Here is a 17,179-nt window from a genome sequence, read left to right on the forward strand (position 1 = left end):
GGTTTCAAATAGGTTTTTAGTATTGAGTTTTCCTTTTTTATCTTTTGACCTAAATTTATAGTTCTGTTTTTTCACATTTAGATCTTTAATCCAACTAAATATGTTTTTTCTGTGGCGTAAGGTAGGGGTCTAACTTTATTATTTCCCCCCTTAATCAATATGCAGTTGCCCAACATCTTTTGTAATAAGAATCCGTCTTTTCTCTAACAATTTGAGATATTATCTTTACCATAAATAATTTATTTTTCAGATGTATTTAGATCTCTTTCTGGATTTTGTTTCACTAATCTATTAGTTTGTTTTCATGATATTTCCATAGTTTTCACAATTGCAGTAGCTTCATAATGAGGTTTAAAATCTAGAATGGCAGGCCTCTTATTTTCTTTTCCAAAAATTTCTTTGTAAATTTCAATTTTATTCTTCCCACAGGAAAGTAAGTTTTACAATTAAAACAATCTTTTAGGATTCAAATAAAATGATTTTAAATAAATAACTCTTGCCTACACATTTTAATACTTTCAGAGACACCCTGAATTTTGTACATTAAGTGTTTAGGCTTCTTATTAGTTTTCTATTGATATGCAAAGAGCCTGGGCTTTAGAATCAGGGAACACTGGGCTTGAATCCAGCTCTGCAGTTTACTGGCTGTGTGAACTTGAGCAAGCTACTTAGTCTGCCAGCCCAGCTCCCTTCTGTACAGTAGAGATAATAATGCTTACCTCAGATAACTGTTGTGAGTTTTACATTATTAATCTGTTAATTGAGTTATTATGCTTACAAGATTATATTAAATTGTTCAGCATACAGTAATTCATTGGCTCAAAGTAATTAATTTAGTGGGAGTTATAATTGCTATTATATTAGGCATTTTTAAAAATAGAATATCTGAAGTATTTTCAGATGAAATGACATGATATCTGGCATTCGTTCCAAAATAATCTGGAAGGAGAATGAAAGGTGTAGCTGAAACTAGATTAGGACCCACAGAGGTTCTTTCTTTTGAAAATTACCAAAATAAAATGAAAAATTTAAATGCACCTTTAAAAACTGTTAAAAATGACATAGTGTAAACATTCCTTATTTCTAAGTGGAATATTGTGTATTCTATTATTCTTTGAACTTTTCTGTATTTTGTTAAACCTCTCAAAAAGAAGAAAAGCAAGGTGGGAAGGAGGAAGAAGAAGGAAAAGGTAGAATAAGAAAGAGAAAGAAAGAAGACTTTGTCTTTTATCTTCCTTGCCTGTGTGGTGAAACAATTGACCGTTCTACCATTTTAAGACCAACTTAAAAATACAAAGCATTTAAAGAGATTTCAAGTTAATATAAGGAACAATGTCTAATAATTAAAACTATTCATCAACAGACCTGGCTCCTGTGTAATTTGTTATCACTAATCCCTGGAAAGGGTTAATTGATTTAATTGACCTCTGGGGTCGCTTACAACTCTGATTCTACAAACCTGACTTTTTAGTTTGTATAATTCCTACCCTTTTGAAACTAAGAATGATAATAATCCTCTATACCTTTATAAAATTGATTTCTAAGTAAAGAGTTATTCATTTAACAAATATTTATAGTCAACCCAGGGAAATAGGATAGTGTAATTTACTAATAGGTAGTGAGGGAGAGAGATGGCAGGAAGATACAGGGCTACAGATATAATTACAGTATAGTGCAATAAATGACTGAGCTAGTAATATGTTCAGAGTCTTTCAGGCACAGAAGGAGTTAACTCTGGGGAAGTGAGGGAAGACTAAGTAGAAGAAGTGACATCTAGGCTGATTCTTAAAAAGACTAAACAAGTAAAGATTTATTGTTCACACTAGAGCAGCAGTTGCATAGCACGTCCAAACAATGGAAATCTATAGAGATAGATGTTAAACAGAACAAGGAGATTCTGTTTGTAAATGTTGTATAAAGTTCTCTATTTGTAAATAATGTGGACCTATCTCCAAGACATGAATATCAGATACTAAAACCATAGTACAGAAACATGAATGTAAAATGTCTTTACCATTTTTGTGGTATAATTTTTATTGACCATATGTTGTAGTAATTTATTTGGCTGTATATAATAGTACTCTAACAAACAGTAGCTTAAAGGAGTGCAGTATTTATTGATTTTGGATAATAAAACGTCCAGAGGTGGGCATATCGGAGCTGGCATAACCTTCAAAGATGTCATCAGGGGCCCAGGCTTCTCCTTTCTTCCTGCTCACCATTCTTCCATGGGAGCCTTCTTTGGAATCCTTAGGTCTCTACTGTTGTCTCCAGGCAGCTGGGCCACATTCCAGTCAGAAGAAGGGGGTGAGCCAAAGTGCCAAAGGTGCACAGCAGCTGAATCTGTCCCCTTATGTTAGGAACTCTGTAGATTTATTTCTCAGAAACTTCACCTAGTGAACTTCTACTTACATTCATTGGCCAGACTGTGCTATATGATCACCTCTAGTCTCAGGGATCTTGGGAAGGTGAGTGTGTTTAATTGAGTACATTGTCATTCCAAATATAATCTAAGGTGTGTTAGTAGTGAGGAAGGAAAGAATGAATAGGTAACTAGCAATGTCTGCCCTCCTCGTTTTTTAAAGCTTAGAATGCTAAAAAATTTGGAGAAATGATGAAAGAAAATGGGTCAAAACAGATGAAGTTGTTTAACATACAATTGAAAGGAAGCAATTTGGTGAAAATTCTTTTGAAAACATCGATTAATCCTCTAGGTTACATCCAATGTGGTAATTACTTCCTTACTCTGATTACTTATCATACGTGGTATTCATTTGAGACTCTTTTCCAATCAAGATTTAGCATAAAAAAAAAACCCAAAATACTAAAGTATATGTACATAAAATGGCATAAAGACTTTCATTGAAGATAATTTTAAAAATCCAGTACATTGAAAGTTTACTAGAGTGCTTTGGGTGGCTAAAATAGGAATAAGATGATGAGAAGAAAATATTTTCAGCTTCTTTCATATTGCTTCTCTGCTGTGCACTGAATTAGACCCTTGCGCAGTGTGATCTGGAGTTGTTTGTCTGATGATAAAATTTTAGAAGTTAAGAACGTAGTACTAGATAGTGGGCTCTCAGGATGGATTTCAAGATGACTGTCTTTTTTTTTTTTTTTCCAATTTCTATTCCCTATAGAAATGTAGGTACCGATAATAACAGTAATTTAGTCTTTTTTAAAACAATTAACTACCAGTCCAGGTAATTTTTTTTAAATCCTCAAATCTTAGAATTTTAGAACTGAATATTAAATTTTAGAACTGAAATCCCTGAATCTTAGAACTGGAAGGGACTCTTTCTCCAACGATGAGGAGACCAAGAGCCTGAGCGTTTAAGGGATTTGCCCAGTCTGATGTTTTAGGTGGAAGTAGAACTGTTATCTAGATTCCTGATTGGGTTAAATCAGTTGATTTGGTTCCAACCAAATGATTTCGAAATAATTTGATTACTTTCCCCAGTTATTATGAACAAAAGCGTCAAGTTTGTTCATAATATACTTTCTCCTAGGTTCTCTCTTCCTTAGTGCTGAGAACTTTAGGATGAAAATTGGACAAATTTGTGGTGGGCATATACTAGTGTTGATAACATTGGTAACTTTGCCCCACCCCCTTATTTACTATTCATTTGGTAAATAAACATTTTAAGTTATCATTGGTCAGTATAAGGTGACTCTGAGTTCCAGCCTTGTCCTTTATAAACTGAGTGTTCTGGATCAGGTATTTAGCCTCTCCAGACCTGCTGTAATTAGAATCACAGGTTGATCATATAAATGAGAGTTCTTTGCAAATGGTGGGTACTGTAACAAATGATGGGTTTTCACTTTCATTATTAGCATTGTTTTTTGTTGTTTCTGGCCATGTGGCATTTAAAAATTGCTATTTATTTAATGAATGCTGTTTTATGATTATAGATGTCTTTATTAAAAGCTCACAATTACTCATTTTCATCCTTAGGGTAATTTAAAACACCTACAATTTCTTGCTTGCCTGGTTATTACTTTCATAAGCTGAACTGCATGAGAGATTTATCCAATGCTTAACCCTTCTTGAATTTTATACTTGCGCATAATCTCATTGTTCAATTTTTGTGAAATGTAACTGGATTTTTATAGTGAATGGGTTTATAAACTAGAAAACTTGCAGGGTACTAATAAAATATGTTTTTATTCCTTTCTTTTAGTCTCTCTTTTAAAGGATAATTTTAAATGTTAGCTCCTTTTAAAAAATATTTTGTTAACTTCTCAGTAGACTTATAAGCCTCTATCCTTGGTGATTTTCTTTGGGATGTAAGGAGGTTTAAATCTAAACCATGAATTTACTCTTTTGTTGCATTTAAGATTAATCGAGATAATGTATAAAGGTTAGCCTAACGCCTAGCACAAATTACATTCCCACTTATATTGGAGTTCTATTAGATACTAGCAAGGATTCTCCGAAATCCTAGCATTACAGAGATTGGAAAGTTTACTGAGAACTTTCAAAGTAAACAGAACTGTGAATGATAGCCCTCCACTAGCCATCTTCTCTGGGAATCCTGGTGATTCATGGGGTAGAGAGTGGGAAATGATACGGAGAAGGAAGGTGTCAAGATCTGCTTATAGATCCCAAACTACTTGGTGGAGAGACCTCTGTTAAAAACTTAATGGAAGTCTTTTTGCAAGGGTACTTGATGTGAAGTTGCAACCAAACCAGCAACTGTAGTTGTGACAATTCCATCTTTAGCTTCATGATATTTCCTTCAGCCAAAACCATAGTAAGTCATCTCTAAGTTCCAAACACTCAGCAAACAGCAGCAAGGCAGAGCCACCAGAAATGTATACCCGATTTCCATGACATATATGGTAATGCTGTATTAGCTAGTAGAGCCACTATATGGACATATACAGCAACACAAATTGGAATAGATGGAACCTGCCCCTGTTAGCAGAGTCACTCCAAAAGAATGAAGAGATCAGTAATCATCTTACCTGGTATAATACTGAATTGTTTCAAAGCCAACTCATAATTGATGCCACGTAAAAGCACTGTGTACCCATTAAAATATGGCATGATTAAAGAAATAAAGTACATTTAAAACCCTCCAAAAAAAAACAACAGACTTCAAAATGCTAAGTGAAATAAGTCAGATAGAAAAAGATAAATACCATATGACCTCACTTATATGTGGAATCTAATAACAAAACAATCTGAACTTATAGATGCAGGGAACAGATTTGTGGTTGCCAGAGGCAGGGGGTAGGGGTAGGTGAAATGGGTGTAGGTTGTCAAAAGGTACAAACTTCCAGTTATAAAATAAATAAGTCCTGCAGATGTAATGTACTACTGCATGGTGATTATGGTTAATAATACTGCATTGTATATTTGAAAGTTGCTAAAAGAGTAGATCTTAAAAGTTCTCATCACAAGAAAAAGAATGTAACTGTGTGGTGATGGTCACTAGACTTACTGGGGTTATCATTTTGCAGCGTATACAAGTGTTGAATCATTATGTTGTACACCTGAAACTAATATAATGTTACATGTCATTTATATCTCAATTTAAAAACTTCATTAAAAGGAAACAACCTAAAAAAGAGACTAATCTATAAATATATTATTGTTGAAAACTGAAGTCTGGCATTAGTGATAAGGTGGTATTCCTGACACTCAGACAAGTCTTACCTTTATGTTTTAGTCAAAGAAGTCTGGCAGAGATCACAGAACTTATCCATACGGCTCTCCTTGTACATCGTGGGATAGTAAATTTAAATGAATTGCAATCTTCTGATGGGCCACTGAAAGACATGCATTTTGGAAACAAAATAGCTATCCTGAGTGGAGACTTTCTTCTAGCAAATGCCTGTAATGGACTAGCTGTGCTACAGAACACCAAGGTAAAACTGGGTGGGGTTTGCTTGTGTCCGAATGGCCTTTAGATGGCTCTTGGTTGACTGCAGGAGCCACGGAGGCATGTACCCTGCTGCCCCAACTCCCTGGGTGGAGATAGGTGCTCCGTAAAATTGTGGTGATGGTGGTGGCAGTGTCAGCACCAGATAAAACAGTGAATGTTAGGAAAAATTTTTGAAATGAATTTCTATTTTTTTCTGATTACAGATGGAATTATTTGTTAATGATAGGATAGTGTTAAATATTCAATATCAAGAAGATAGAAATAAATATTACTCATCATCCCACTATCCAGAAATAATCACTGTTCGTTAATAAGTTGATGTATTTTCTTTCAGTGTTTTTTGTTTGTTTATTCATACCTTTATATATGTGGGTTTTTTAGTAACATAGGTGAAAATTTGCATATATAAGGTTTTTGTTAATCCCGCCTGTTTTTTCCCTCTTCATGTTATGATGTGGGCATTTTCACGTTACAAACTTTTCATAAACTTTTTAATGGCTTCACAACATTCAGTTATTTAGATGTAATATATTTATTTAACAAATTCCTCATTTTTGGACATTTAGGTTGCTTCTCATGTTTTACTATCATAAATAGATCTGCAGCAAACCTCTTGACACAGCATTTCTCCTCGTTCCAGATTATTTTTTTAAGATAAATACCTAGAAGTGGTTCAAAGGGTTGCAATATTTTTAGTATACATAGTACCAAACTGCTTTATAGAACGATCGTAGAGGTATTTCTTATATATCAGTTAGGATTAGGTGTGACTATAAAATAACAGTGGCAAAACAAAATAGGAGTTTTATTTTTTTCTCATGTAAGAGCATGCAGAAGTAGGCAGTCCCAGGTTGGCATGGTGATTCTACAAAGCTAAGAACCCAGGCTCCTTCTATCCTATTGCCCTGCTGCCTTATCTTACCACTTTATGGCCCAACATGGTTGTCATTGTGTTCGCACTCCAGCCAATAGGAAGGAAGGAGGAGGACCGGCAGAGAAGGGCAGAGCTCCTTCCCTTGAAGGTCAAGTGAGCGCACATCCTGGGTTGCTAAGGTCAGTCTCAGTGTAAGTCTGCTCTTCCAGAAGCCCATCTGAGTTAGCATGTGTCCTGGATTTTTTATTTTTTAACAGAGAATGATTGCTAATAATTACTTTAGAATAAGCCAGCACAGGTTTTGTAGATCTCCACTTTACACTTCCAGCCTCTGCCTCAGTTTTTGTCTAATGTAGGCTTATAGAAGGTGAAACCCATGTATAGTGGAGTTATGTTAAGATGTAATATTAAATCTGAAAGACAGTCTCTTTTCATAACTCAGACACCTCCCAATCAAGGACAGAATGTAGGGCAATTACTGATAGCAAATATCTAGGGACAGTTAACTCCTTTGTCTCGGGTGGGAGGAGAAGTATTTGACACTGCTGCCCCAACTGGCCAGTTGGTGTATCATCCAGTTATCCTAAGGCCCATGCATAGCCTTCAAGAATCACAAAGCCACCAGGCACCACTTCAAAAACTCAATGGGAAACAAAGTAAGTTAGAGGTTCGGTGTGTATGAAATATGTGTGGGAAATCAAGGCTGCGTAGAGTGAGTAGAGAGTAGACTGAACACGCTTGCTTGTATAATGTAAAGCTACAGCTATTTTATTATTTGGCAGCTCTTTGTTTTTGCAGTAAATCTTTGGCAGCAGTAAGCTCAAAAAAATAAAAGTATGTATATTTTAAAAGTACTGGATTTTTATTTCTCGAGGAAGTTGATAAGGGATGTGTAACTTGCACAAAATCTTTGTTGACATTTACTATCCACTGTGGAGGCCATAGTGGTATCACCGAACACATGAAAACAAGAGGAGTCAAATTTGATGAAAACGTGTCAGGATCTACTTCTGAAGTTAGTAGTTACTTTAAGGAGACTTCCTGAAAATGGTGATTTAACACGTGCCGCTGTAGAAGGTATACATGCATACCACTCTGTGGACTCTGACTTTTATTTAGATAAATGACTGTTCTTCTAAATTTCATTCATTTTAACTATAAGATTTTTATGCACATAGGAAAAGGGAAGCAATAGCTTTATGTTTTTTTGGCTCCATTGTCAGAAGAAAAACTTTGCAAATAATTGAATAATTCTAGTTTTAGTTGAGTGTCATCAGGTACTTTAAGTAATTAAATCATTTTAGTTAATTCTAAAAATATATTGTTTTTTCCATTTCTTCATGGAATCGAGGTAAAGCTTTTGGAAGTATATTCTATCAGAGGTAAAGCCATTATGAGTAAGATTGGAAATTCAGTTAAAAGATCAACATGGAAGATAAAATTATTAATTAATATAATAATACAAGTACAAATTTTGTTAAAGCACACAGTGTTGTGGTAAAAACCAGGTTCTTACTACATTAAGAAACGAGTGGAATAGTTGGAATTGGTTGTGGCATACCCATAATTCATAACTGCATCCGAACAAGTGTCAACATTCTACTAATTGAAATAGAAGCTCTTGTTATAAAAATTTACAAATATCTTTGTAGTCAGAGTCTCTGAACTGCAAGATTTTGGGGGGAGATAACTGATGTTGATTACAAAAATATGCTGCAGCACAGCAGTGTGTGCCTTCTCTCTTTGTTGCCCATCATCAATCAAATTCTGGAAATCTCTATATCCAACAGTGGTATTCAACTTTGTTATAAATGAGTCGTTAAAATTTTGGTGACATTTTATTCAACATCAAGTGGAAATTTTATATCAAGTTCAATAAATGGACCACCAAATTAGAGATTTACAATTAGTGAAAACAAAGCTTTATTTCCCTACAAAAACAAGAAAGGAATGAAACAAAATAAATAGTAAGAACTCAAATACTATACAAGATTAAAATTTGCAGTTCAGTAACTGTGATTTGGATTCTCTCACCTTGAAGGAAGAATCTTTTGGTGGTGCTCCTATTTTGAATAAATTACACATTACACACGAATGAAATGAAATAAGGATGGTCTAGATTTTGTAGCATCTAATTTTGGCAACATATTTAAAAGAATCATAGAGACAATTTACTTGACAAGTTTTGTCTTATGAAAATATTTGTCAAAGAAAGATACTCTTTAGGAAGCATAAAGATGGTTCCTTGAAAATATTTGAGCTGCAATAGTTACATTTTTCAATATGAAAAAAAAATAGAGTTGAGTATCTCCTCCATTTAGCAAATTTGCTATGAGTTTATCAAGTAATTCAGAACCTGAAGAAAGAGAATTTTCTCAATTAACAATATTATGGTCTACCAATCATAATCAATTGAAGGTATCAATAATTTCTAATTAATTAATCATAAAATGCAACTGTGAAGAATATTGCTGGCAACTTTATTTTAAAAGGCCATATTTTAAAAGACACATTCTTCAGAAAAGTGCCAGTGACACAATATTAGAGACAGATATGGCTAAAAACCATGTTAAAATATGTGAATGTGTACCAAGAATAATTATTCTACTGGCTATTTAATATTCAGATCATCAATATAAAGAAGTTCTTTTTTATTTGTTTTGATGTACATAAATATATGTTATTTTTGTTACTTTTGAAATTTTATTTTTGCAAATAGTTTCTTAATAGAACTAGTTAACAAGTCCACTGGTATAATAAAATCAATTATTAGTTAATAAATACACATTTTTAAAAGTATAGAATTTTAATTATTTTAGCACTCCCTCTTACTCGCAAATGTCGCAGTTTGGATGATAAACTATATAACATCACCACTTTAAAGACGTTTCGCAGAAGTTATTCGAGATCATTTTGCTTCCATTTGCCAGAATTTAATGATATGGCTGCACCTAGCTATATATAGGGAGGCTAGGAAATGTAAACTTTCTTGTGGGGAGCCATGTGCCCTGCCAAAACTCTGGGAGATACAGAGAACAGATACTGGGAGACAAGTAGCTTTCTGTCCTATCTTCCCATCAGACTTCTGGCTAGCACATATTTTTCATGGGACAGACCTGCTGGTTTTTAGGAAGAAAGTAGTACAGTACCTTTAATATATAGTTTATATTCACCTGGAAAGGAAGCTAAAGTAAGAAATGAATCAGCCATATAAATGGAATAATAGAGCATCTCAAATCTCCCTCCAGAGATTTATTACCATTTGGGCATTCTTTTCATTTTTATTCACCTGCAATTGCTCCATTTTCTATGTGTATGGTCTACTTTGATGGGTCTCACTAAATTCTCTCCTTTCATGGAATTCTCATGTTAGCGGAAGGGTGACTGATCCATTGTCCCTGGAAGCTACTTTCTGACTGTGTCATCCATCTTCCCTCGTAAACTGCACCTCTGTGGTCTGTGATGAGCGTTCAGTCTTAGAGAAGGAGGAAGTCTCAGAAAGGTCTGATATAGTTTCTGGGTGCCTTGAGCTGCACATGACTAGCCCAACTTACACACACCGGCCTCTCCTGTATTAGACCCATCATATACCTGAGAGAAAGAGACGGTCTGGACGCGGTCACTAGACCTACATTTTAGTAATTAGTCCTCAGCCTGGCCCTGCCTTTAAAAAGGCAAGGCTTATTGCCTTTAGACAAATTCCTGTTTTCTCTATCAGTTTTAACTTACTTTAAGCGATTCTGATGAAATATATAAGGTTAAGATGGTAGTATTAAATACAAATACGCATATAATCGTGCTGTAATGACACAAACAAGTATTCACTTAACCACTTCCCTTTTGGGGAATAATATTTAATATGTCTCTTTTTTCTTAGCTAGCCTGTATCATTCACATATTCTTTCTTTCAGCATGGTTCAAGTTCAGAGAAAATAGAGGTTTTATTCCCATCAAAATCAGATCAGATTCACAGCCTGTGAAATCTACTCTTGGTGTTTTGCATTCAGAAGCATCACTATAAATGTTCCAGAATCTAAGACCTCCACCATCTGCTCCATTAGGCACTGGATTTCAGTAGCACTACTTGATTTACAAAAAAAAAAAGAAAAACTTAACATATCCAAGCAACAGTTCAGCCCGAAACTTCTCCTTCAAATAAAACAATGATCAGGCACTTCCTTCCCCTTTGGTGAGTCTGTACCTTCAGATCTCTGCACAGGCTCACACTTTTAGATTTGCATTTTATCAGCCTTTGCCTGGTGAGCAATTTTTTTCCATTTTAGGCCATGGTATTTTTTGTTGTTGTTGTTAATTTAATACTTGTATGTTGAATTGAAGATTTATTCTGTGCAACCCTCCTGATCACCCAAAACGTGGATCTTTTGCATTTGTTCTACAAAGGGTCACTGAAGGCTCTGTAAGTTCAATTTCAAAAGAAATCTTTTTGTGAAAGACCTTGTGTACCATGTCCAGGGGTCCATAGTTGATCTTTTACAAGTCTAGGCTTTTAGTAGCCCTCTTTTAATCATAATAGATGATTTCCAAATCGTGTGAATGGTACTTTAAACTGAGGAGATTGTAAGGGGTAACTAAGGTGCTTGAAAGTCAAGAATTCTCTTTGATAAAGCAAATCTCCCTTATTCAAAACCATTCCTTTCATTTGATACTTGGCAGTATTCCCACCAGAATATTTTCTTAAGAAAAGTGAAGTTACATCTTAGAATAGGACTAATTTTATTAAATGAGTTCCCAGAAGCTTAAGTTGATTGAGTATCGTACTAACCATTAATAGGGTTTTTTGGGGGGAAGAAGAAGGTGGTAATCAGTATTTGTTTGGGGCACTATTAAGTTTTCTTAAGTTCTCTACATATGGTTCATGTCTTGGTAAAGTTAGATTTCTATTTAATGATGTTTTAATTTTCTTTTGTAAGAAAGAAAAATTGTCAGTAACAGCAACATAGAGACCACAGCGAGAGTGAGCAGACAGAACTTAATACAGAATTTCCGTATTTATAGTATGTCACTTTTTTTCACAGTAACAGCCTGCTTTTTCTTGGAGGGTGTGTATTTAACTTGGTAATTAAAATTAGCATATTTGTAGCAACTGTAATTTTTTATGACTCATTCTTTCTACCAATTTCCCATTTTCTTGCACTACTGGATTCTTGTCTGAATTTCTATGTGTTTATCTCTGTACTTCTCCTGGGACAGACCATTAGATGAAGGGTTCTGCAGTCATATGAAATTCAAGAGCTTTTTATAATTGCCAAGGGTAAAATTAGCAAAGTCAATTATTTTCCCTATGGCTTTTCCCTGAAGATATTAGGGGTCTTTAAGGTAATTGCCTTAGGTAACACTTAGATTTTTAAATATCTCTAAGTATAGAAGTTGGTATATTAGTCCTCTGGTAATTGTCCTCTTACTATTATAACTATAGTCTCATAAGTGTGAATTAACAAGATTTTGAATTCAAGAGCGAGTTTAAAAATTAATGCTTGGGTTTTCATTCATTTTCAATTATGGAACCTGAGGGCAACTTTTTATTTTTGTACTTCACTATATAAAAACCCTGGACTAAGAAACCTCAAGAATGCCTCTTTTTAAGCCATAAATTCCCTGACTCCATTGAAATAAGTTGCTCTATATTGTGTTCATGTAGAACATCACTGAACGCTGAAATGATGGGGACATGCCAGAATCTAAAATTTTAGTGTTTGAGCTTCAAATGTATCAATGAGATATGCTAAGTAATTGGGGGGGGGGGGGGAGACATAAAATGGAAAAGCACTGTAATTTAGAAATCTGGCCATTGCAGGTTTTCCCTGGTCCCTGTGTTTATAGACTGGATTTGTATTTTGGGATTAAGCCACAGTGCAAATAAGACTATGTGGATTACAACTTGTTATCTTTAAAAAACAAACTAACAGTGTTTCATTTTACATATACAGTGATAACCGTAATATTTAAATAATTGAAATCACAATGTTATTTTATCTTTGTATTTATTTTCATTTAATGAACCTATCACTATACCTCACATGAGATGAGCCTGAATCTTGTCTAAACACCCAGAACATTATCACGATGTCACTCCTGGGGGCTGTTCTATTAAGCATTAGTGATTTATATTTCAAAATAACCAGAGACACAGATGTACTCCTTACATAACTGATGTATTTCCTTATGTTAACTTTGTTTTCCTAAAGGGATAAATATGTTGTTTACAAAGAAGAATTTTGTTTGTATAAATATTCTCAATTTATACATATAAATCACCTCCCTTTACACCATCTATATATTTTAATAAAGAGGCTGCTATTGGTTATTTGGTGTTGGTCTTACCTGTTATATTAATTTTCTTTCAAATTCATGTTGAAAAGTGAGACCTAAAAATATGCTATACCATATGAAATGTAGATAAGTTTTTCTCTATCCTAGTCATTTAAAATAGAAACAGTTGTGACCTTGTGTGTTTATAGTCTTGTCAGCATTATTTTACTTGCGGAAATTATTGAATTAATATCTTTTAGTCTTTCTAATTTGACACCCAAGATTAACATTCTTTTCTACATATAACCCACTCAAGTGTAGGTTTTCATGACTAGAGTAAATGTTATACAGAAGGAAAGTGGTGTGTCATGTATTGTAACAATAAAGGAAACTATCTCCATATCAATTAAATAGAAAAGTCAAAATGCTGTTATAAAATTACAGTTTCAAAATCCCCAAACTAATTTTTCCACAGTTTTTTATCATTCGGTAATATAGCCACATATTAAACAGACAATATATTTATTTTCTGGGCCTACTTCCTTGATCTGTAAAAGTAAAAGTGATAAATGATTAGTGTTTGAGAAGTGTACTAGAAATAAGAAGACAAACTATTATGTTCTTTCAAAATTTATCACATTAAAACCTTGAACTTTGCCCTTTTGGTGCCATAAAGCAATGGAACGGAGTATCTTTTTGGCACAGGAAGGTCAAATGCCATCATGCAAAATGGACACTTCTCTGAATGTCTATCTCAAACCAGAAACCTGGTTTGACAGAAGAGCAAGAAAAGTATTTCTTCCATATGTCTAGCATTCCTAGAAGCCTGTTTAAAAAAAAAAAATGTCTATGTTCAACAAAAATACATTCTCTGCAATGGGTGGAGTTGAACCCACACCATGGTTGGCCATGAAAGGTAGAAATATATGGATTATAGCAATTTTATAGTACACTTAGCAACATCAATTTTTATAAATCCCCTTTCCTATTTTCCAGAAATAAAATTAATTAAACCAGCTTTTTCCCCTCCATTTTCATTGACAAAAATTGCTATTTTTCCAAACCCAGAGGGAGGAAAAAAATCTGTTTTCCATCTTGAGTTATTCAGTACTCTTCTTTTGCCTTTCAAATGATTTTACTCAAGGAACTTCCTGAGTTAGTTTACAAAAGTACTGGACAGATGAACAGCCAATTCCTTCCTCTGCATCCTCAGCTACCTGAACTCACATCTCTTCCAACCATCCTTTCCTCAACCTGGTAGACTTCTACACAGTACCCCTTTCTTTGTCTCTTATTGTTCACAACTCGGTTGATTTCACCTCAGGAAATCTCCAACGTATATACCTATCCTCTTCAACCCTTTCCCTCTGGTTTTTTGTTCTCTTACCTATTATTTCAGAAAAATTAACCATTTATCTTTTTGCCTTTTCCTTCTTCTTTTCAAGAGGAAAAATAAGCCAAGAAAATTTACTTGAAATTTAAAAACATCAGAGTTAAGGGTGGTAGACTCTTGTATTACGAAACCAAATTTAAACCAAATTTACCTGTAACTATCAATATTTAAAGATCATTTTTAAAACATTTCCTATTTAGTTTTGTTTTTCCTAGTTGGTTTAACTACAGGTATTAAATAATTGTGGTTTTCTCTTCTATTTTTAATTACAAGTTATGGTATTTCTAATGTATGGGCTATCCAAGTTTTTGTGGGCTGTCCTGGGAACCTACCCACCATTTATATATAACCTTGTATATGGGAAAATGTGGTATAAGCTCCAAACAGTTGACTTACAGGTGAAATTCCAAAATGCCGTGCATTTGTAATCTGGTACCTGCTATATTAGATTAATACTGAACTTGAAAACCATAAGCAAAAGAACATTTAAGAGCTTTTCATTAGTAGCCACATATAGCAACTCAGCTGTGTTGATAATTTTAGTTTTAGCATTTCCATCATTTTCTTGAATCCTTAGAGTTGTAACTTCTCTACGAAAAAATTCACTCTAAGCCAAAGTTGGCTTATGGGGCCTTAACCCAGGAGCAAATTTTATTTATTTAGCAATAGTGATTGGGGAAGAGCCCTTTTCTGGCAGCTAATGACCTACTGGAGGACTTCTGTGCCCAAGGCAAAGCTGAAGGCCATTAGCCCAACAGGTCATTAACTGACAAATGCCTGACCCCGAGGTCATTTCTGATACTGTAAACTGTGAAAACATTAAAGTGGGTTTGTTGGAAAGTATGGCTCTGCCAAGAAAGTTTCTTCTTAAGCATTTTGGAAAATGCATTAAATTGTTTGTTATTATTTATGTGGCTTAATTGCCTTTCTTTGAGGCCATTTTCACTGTGCATAGCAAGTCAGACATCAGTAAACACCATACTGTATGTCCAATTTTCAGTTTTTAAAGGACAATTTCCCTGTTTAGAATATCAGATTATTTCATTACTAAGTGGTTTCAGGTACACTCTTGTGGATCATTTATGTTTTCGTAATGTGTTGGGCTATATAGCACTTACCTTTTTTATACTCCTCCGAGATGACGTACAAAGCTACAAAGAAGTGGAAAGAGCCCTGAAGTAGAAGTCCGTGGACTTAACTCCTATCACTGGCTTGTTTTGTTTTTTTCCAGTTAGCCATTTAACATTAGATAGCTCGTTCTACCTCTCAGATCTTTTTCTCCAGACCATTTATGTAATGTCTTAATTATCCCACTTTACAAATGAAATTCGAATCTTCGTAATGTAGAATATTTAACATTTAGTAAAATTGCTGCCAAACATTTAAAAATAGTATTAGCATATTTTTGAATGCTTACTATGTAGTAGGTACTGTTGTAAGTGCTTTATGCATATTAGTCCATTTACCCCTCCTGAGGTGCAGGAAAAGATTAAATTATTTCTTCAGGATAATTCTGCTACTAAATGATAGAGCTGCAGTCTAAATCCAGGCTCCAAAATCCTATGTTTAACTAAAGTAGAAAAACTAACGAGCCAACAAAGAACCATGATAACTTTTTTGCTAGCAATTTTGCAGTTACCACACCCTACAATTTATCTTAAACAACTAGTAGTTTTTAAAATATTGAAATACATATATCAATACAAACATCAACAGGAGCTTTATGAAACATTTTAATTTCATAAAAGAACTAGTATGCAGAAGCAACTTATTTTCTTAGTTTCCTCATCTGTAACATAAAGGCAGCATTATCTTTAACGCCTATATTCTTGTTAGTGCCAGTATTGTAGGAAAGAGTCTGAACTTACAACATATAACCAGATCCTGAATATGGCATGAAATACGAAGGAATACAAAAGAATCAAGAAAAATTGTTAATAAAATCAGAGATGTAATAGAGAATCCAAAATATTTTATAAATGTCAGATTTTTAGAGATTTAGATGCATATTTCAGCAATATAAAGCAAAACCTAAATTAATGAACTCACCTTTATGGCAGATTTGTGATGAGAAATTTATAGGCTTCATTTGTTCAAGACTTTAAAAGCTACAAGGTAATATACAAATGTAAATTTCTGAAACTTGTGATTAAACAAACTGGTAACTGCAAATTTGTTTTGAAATAGTTATGATTGATACAACTAATTCACATATTAGAACAGTATTGATAATTTAACAAAAAATTTTTGTGTGCATTGTGCTAAGCATTGCAGATACCAGTTTAAAAGCTAATTGTGTATCTTTATAAATTGGAGAATTTCTAAACCAAGGGTATCCAATATTTGATTCAAGGATGTAATGCAGCCAGTCTCAAGTTTCTACTACCTGGTTTTTTTTTGAAGGAGGTGAAAAAAAAGGATTACCTAATTTTCTAGAACATAGTACCAGTAGGGCCAGGTTATTTTTAAAATTCTATTGAATCACAGATTTTGGAAGAGTGGAAAGGAATGTATTTGGAAGAAATACAATTATAGTTTTAGACAAGATGCATGGATTTTGATGTATATGATTCATGCTTTTATTTCTGTGGCTGCCTTTGAAGTGCAAACCTTGGGATGTCTCTAAATTATAGACATCTGCCTTTTAATGTGGCCCAATTTAAAGAGGAACTGGTTGAGCTGAAAAGTGGACTAATTACCCAGAAGACATGGTATCCTTGGAATTTACAGGATATATGTGTAAATCCCAGA

General features: G+C 34.0%; 1 protein-coding gene and 1 pseudogene across 1 annotated transcript in view; both read left to right on the forward strand.

The window, feature by feature from the left end:
- Positions 1 to 17,179, forward strand: part of PDSS2 (decaprenyl diphosphate synthase subunit 2) — a 210,322-nt gene that overhangs the window by 112,301 nt on the left and 80,842 nt on the right. Inside the window, exon 3 of the mRNA XM_019735068.3 lies at positions 5,676 to 5,874. Within this exon, the coding sequence (XP_019590627.2) occupies positions 5,676 to 5,874 (199 nt within the window). The remainder of the gene's footprint in view (positions 1 to 5,675; positions 5,875 to 17,179) is intronic.
- LOC148758776 (cytochrome c oxidase subunit 7B, mitochondrial pseudogene) lies at positions 4,728 to 4,959 on the forward strand (annotated as a pseudogene).

This window comes from Rhinolophus sinicus, chromosome 2, assembly GCF_057876585.1.
Source record: "Rhinolophus sinicus isolate RSI-liver-muscle chromosome 2, RSI-T2T, whole genome shotgun sequence".
In the NCBI taxonomy this organism is placed as follows: domain Eukaryota; kingdom Metazoa; phylum Chordata; class Mammalia; order Chiroptera; family Rhinolophidae; genus Rhinolophus; species Rhinolophus sinicus.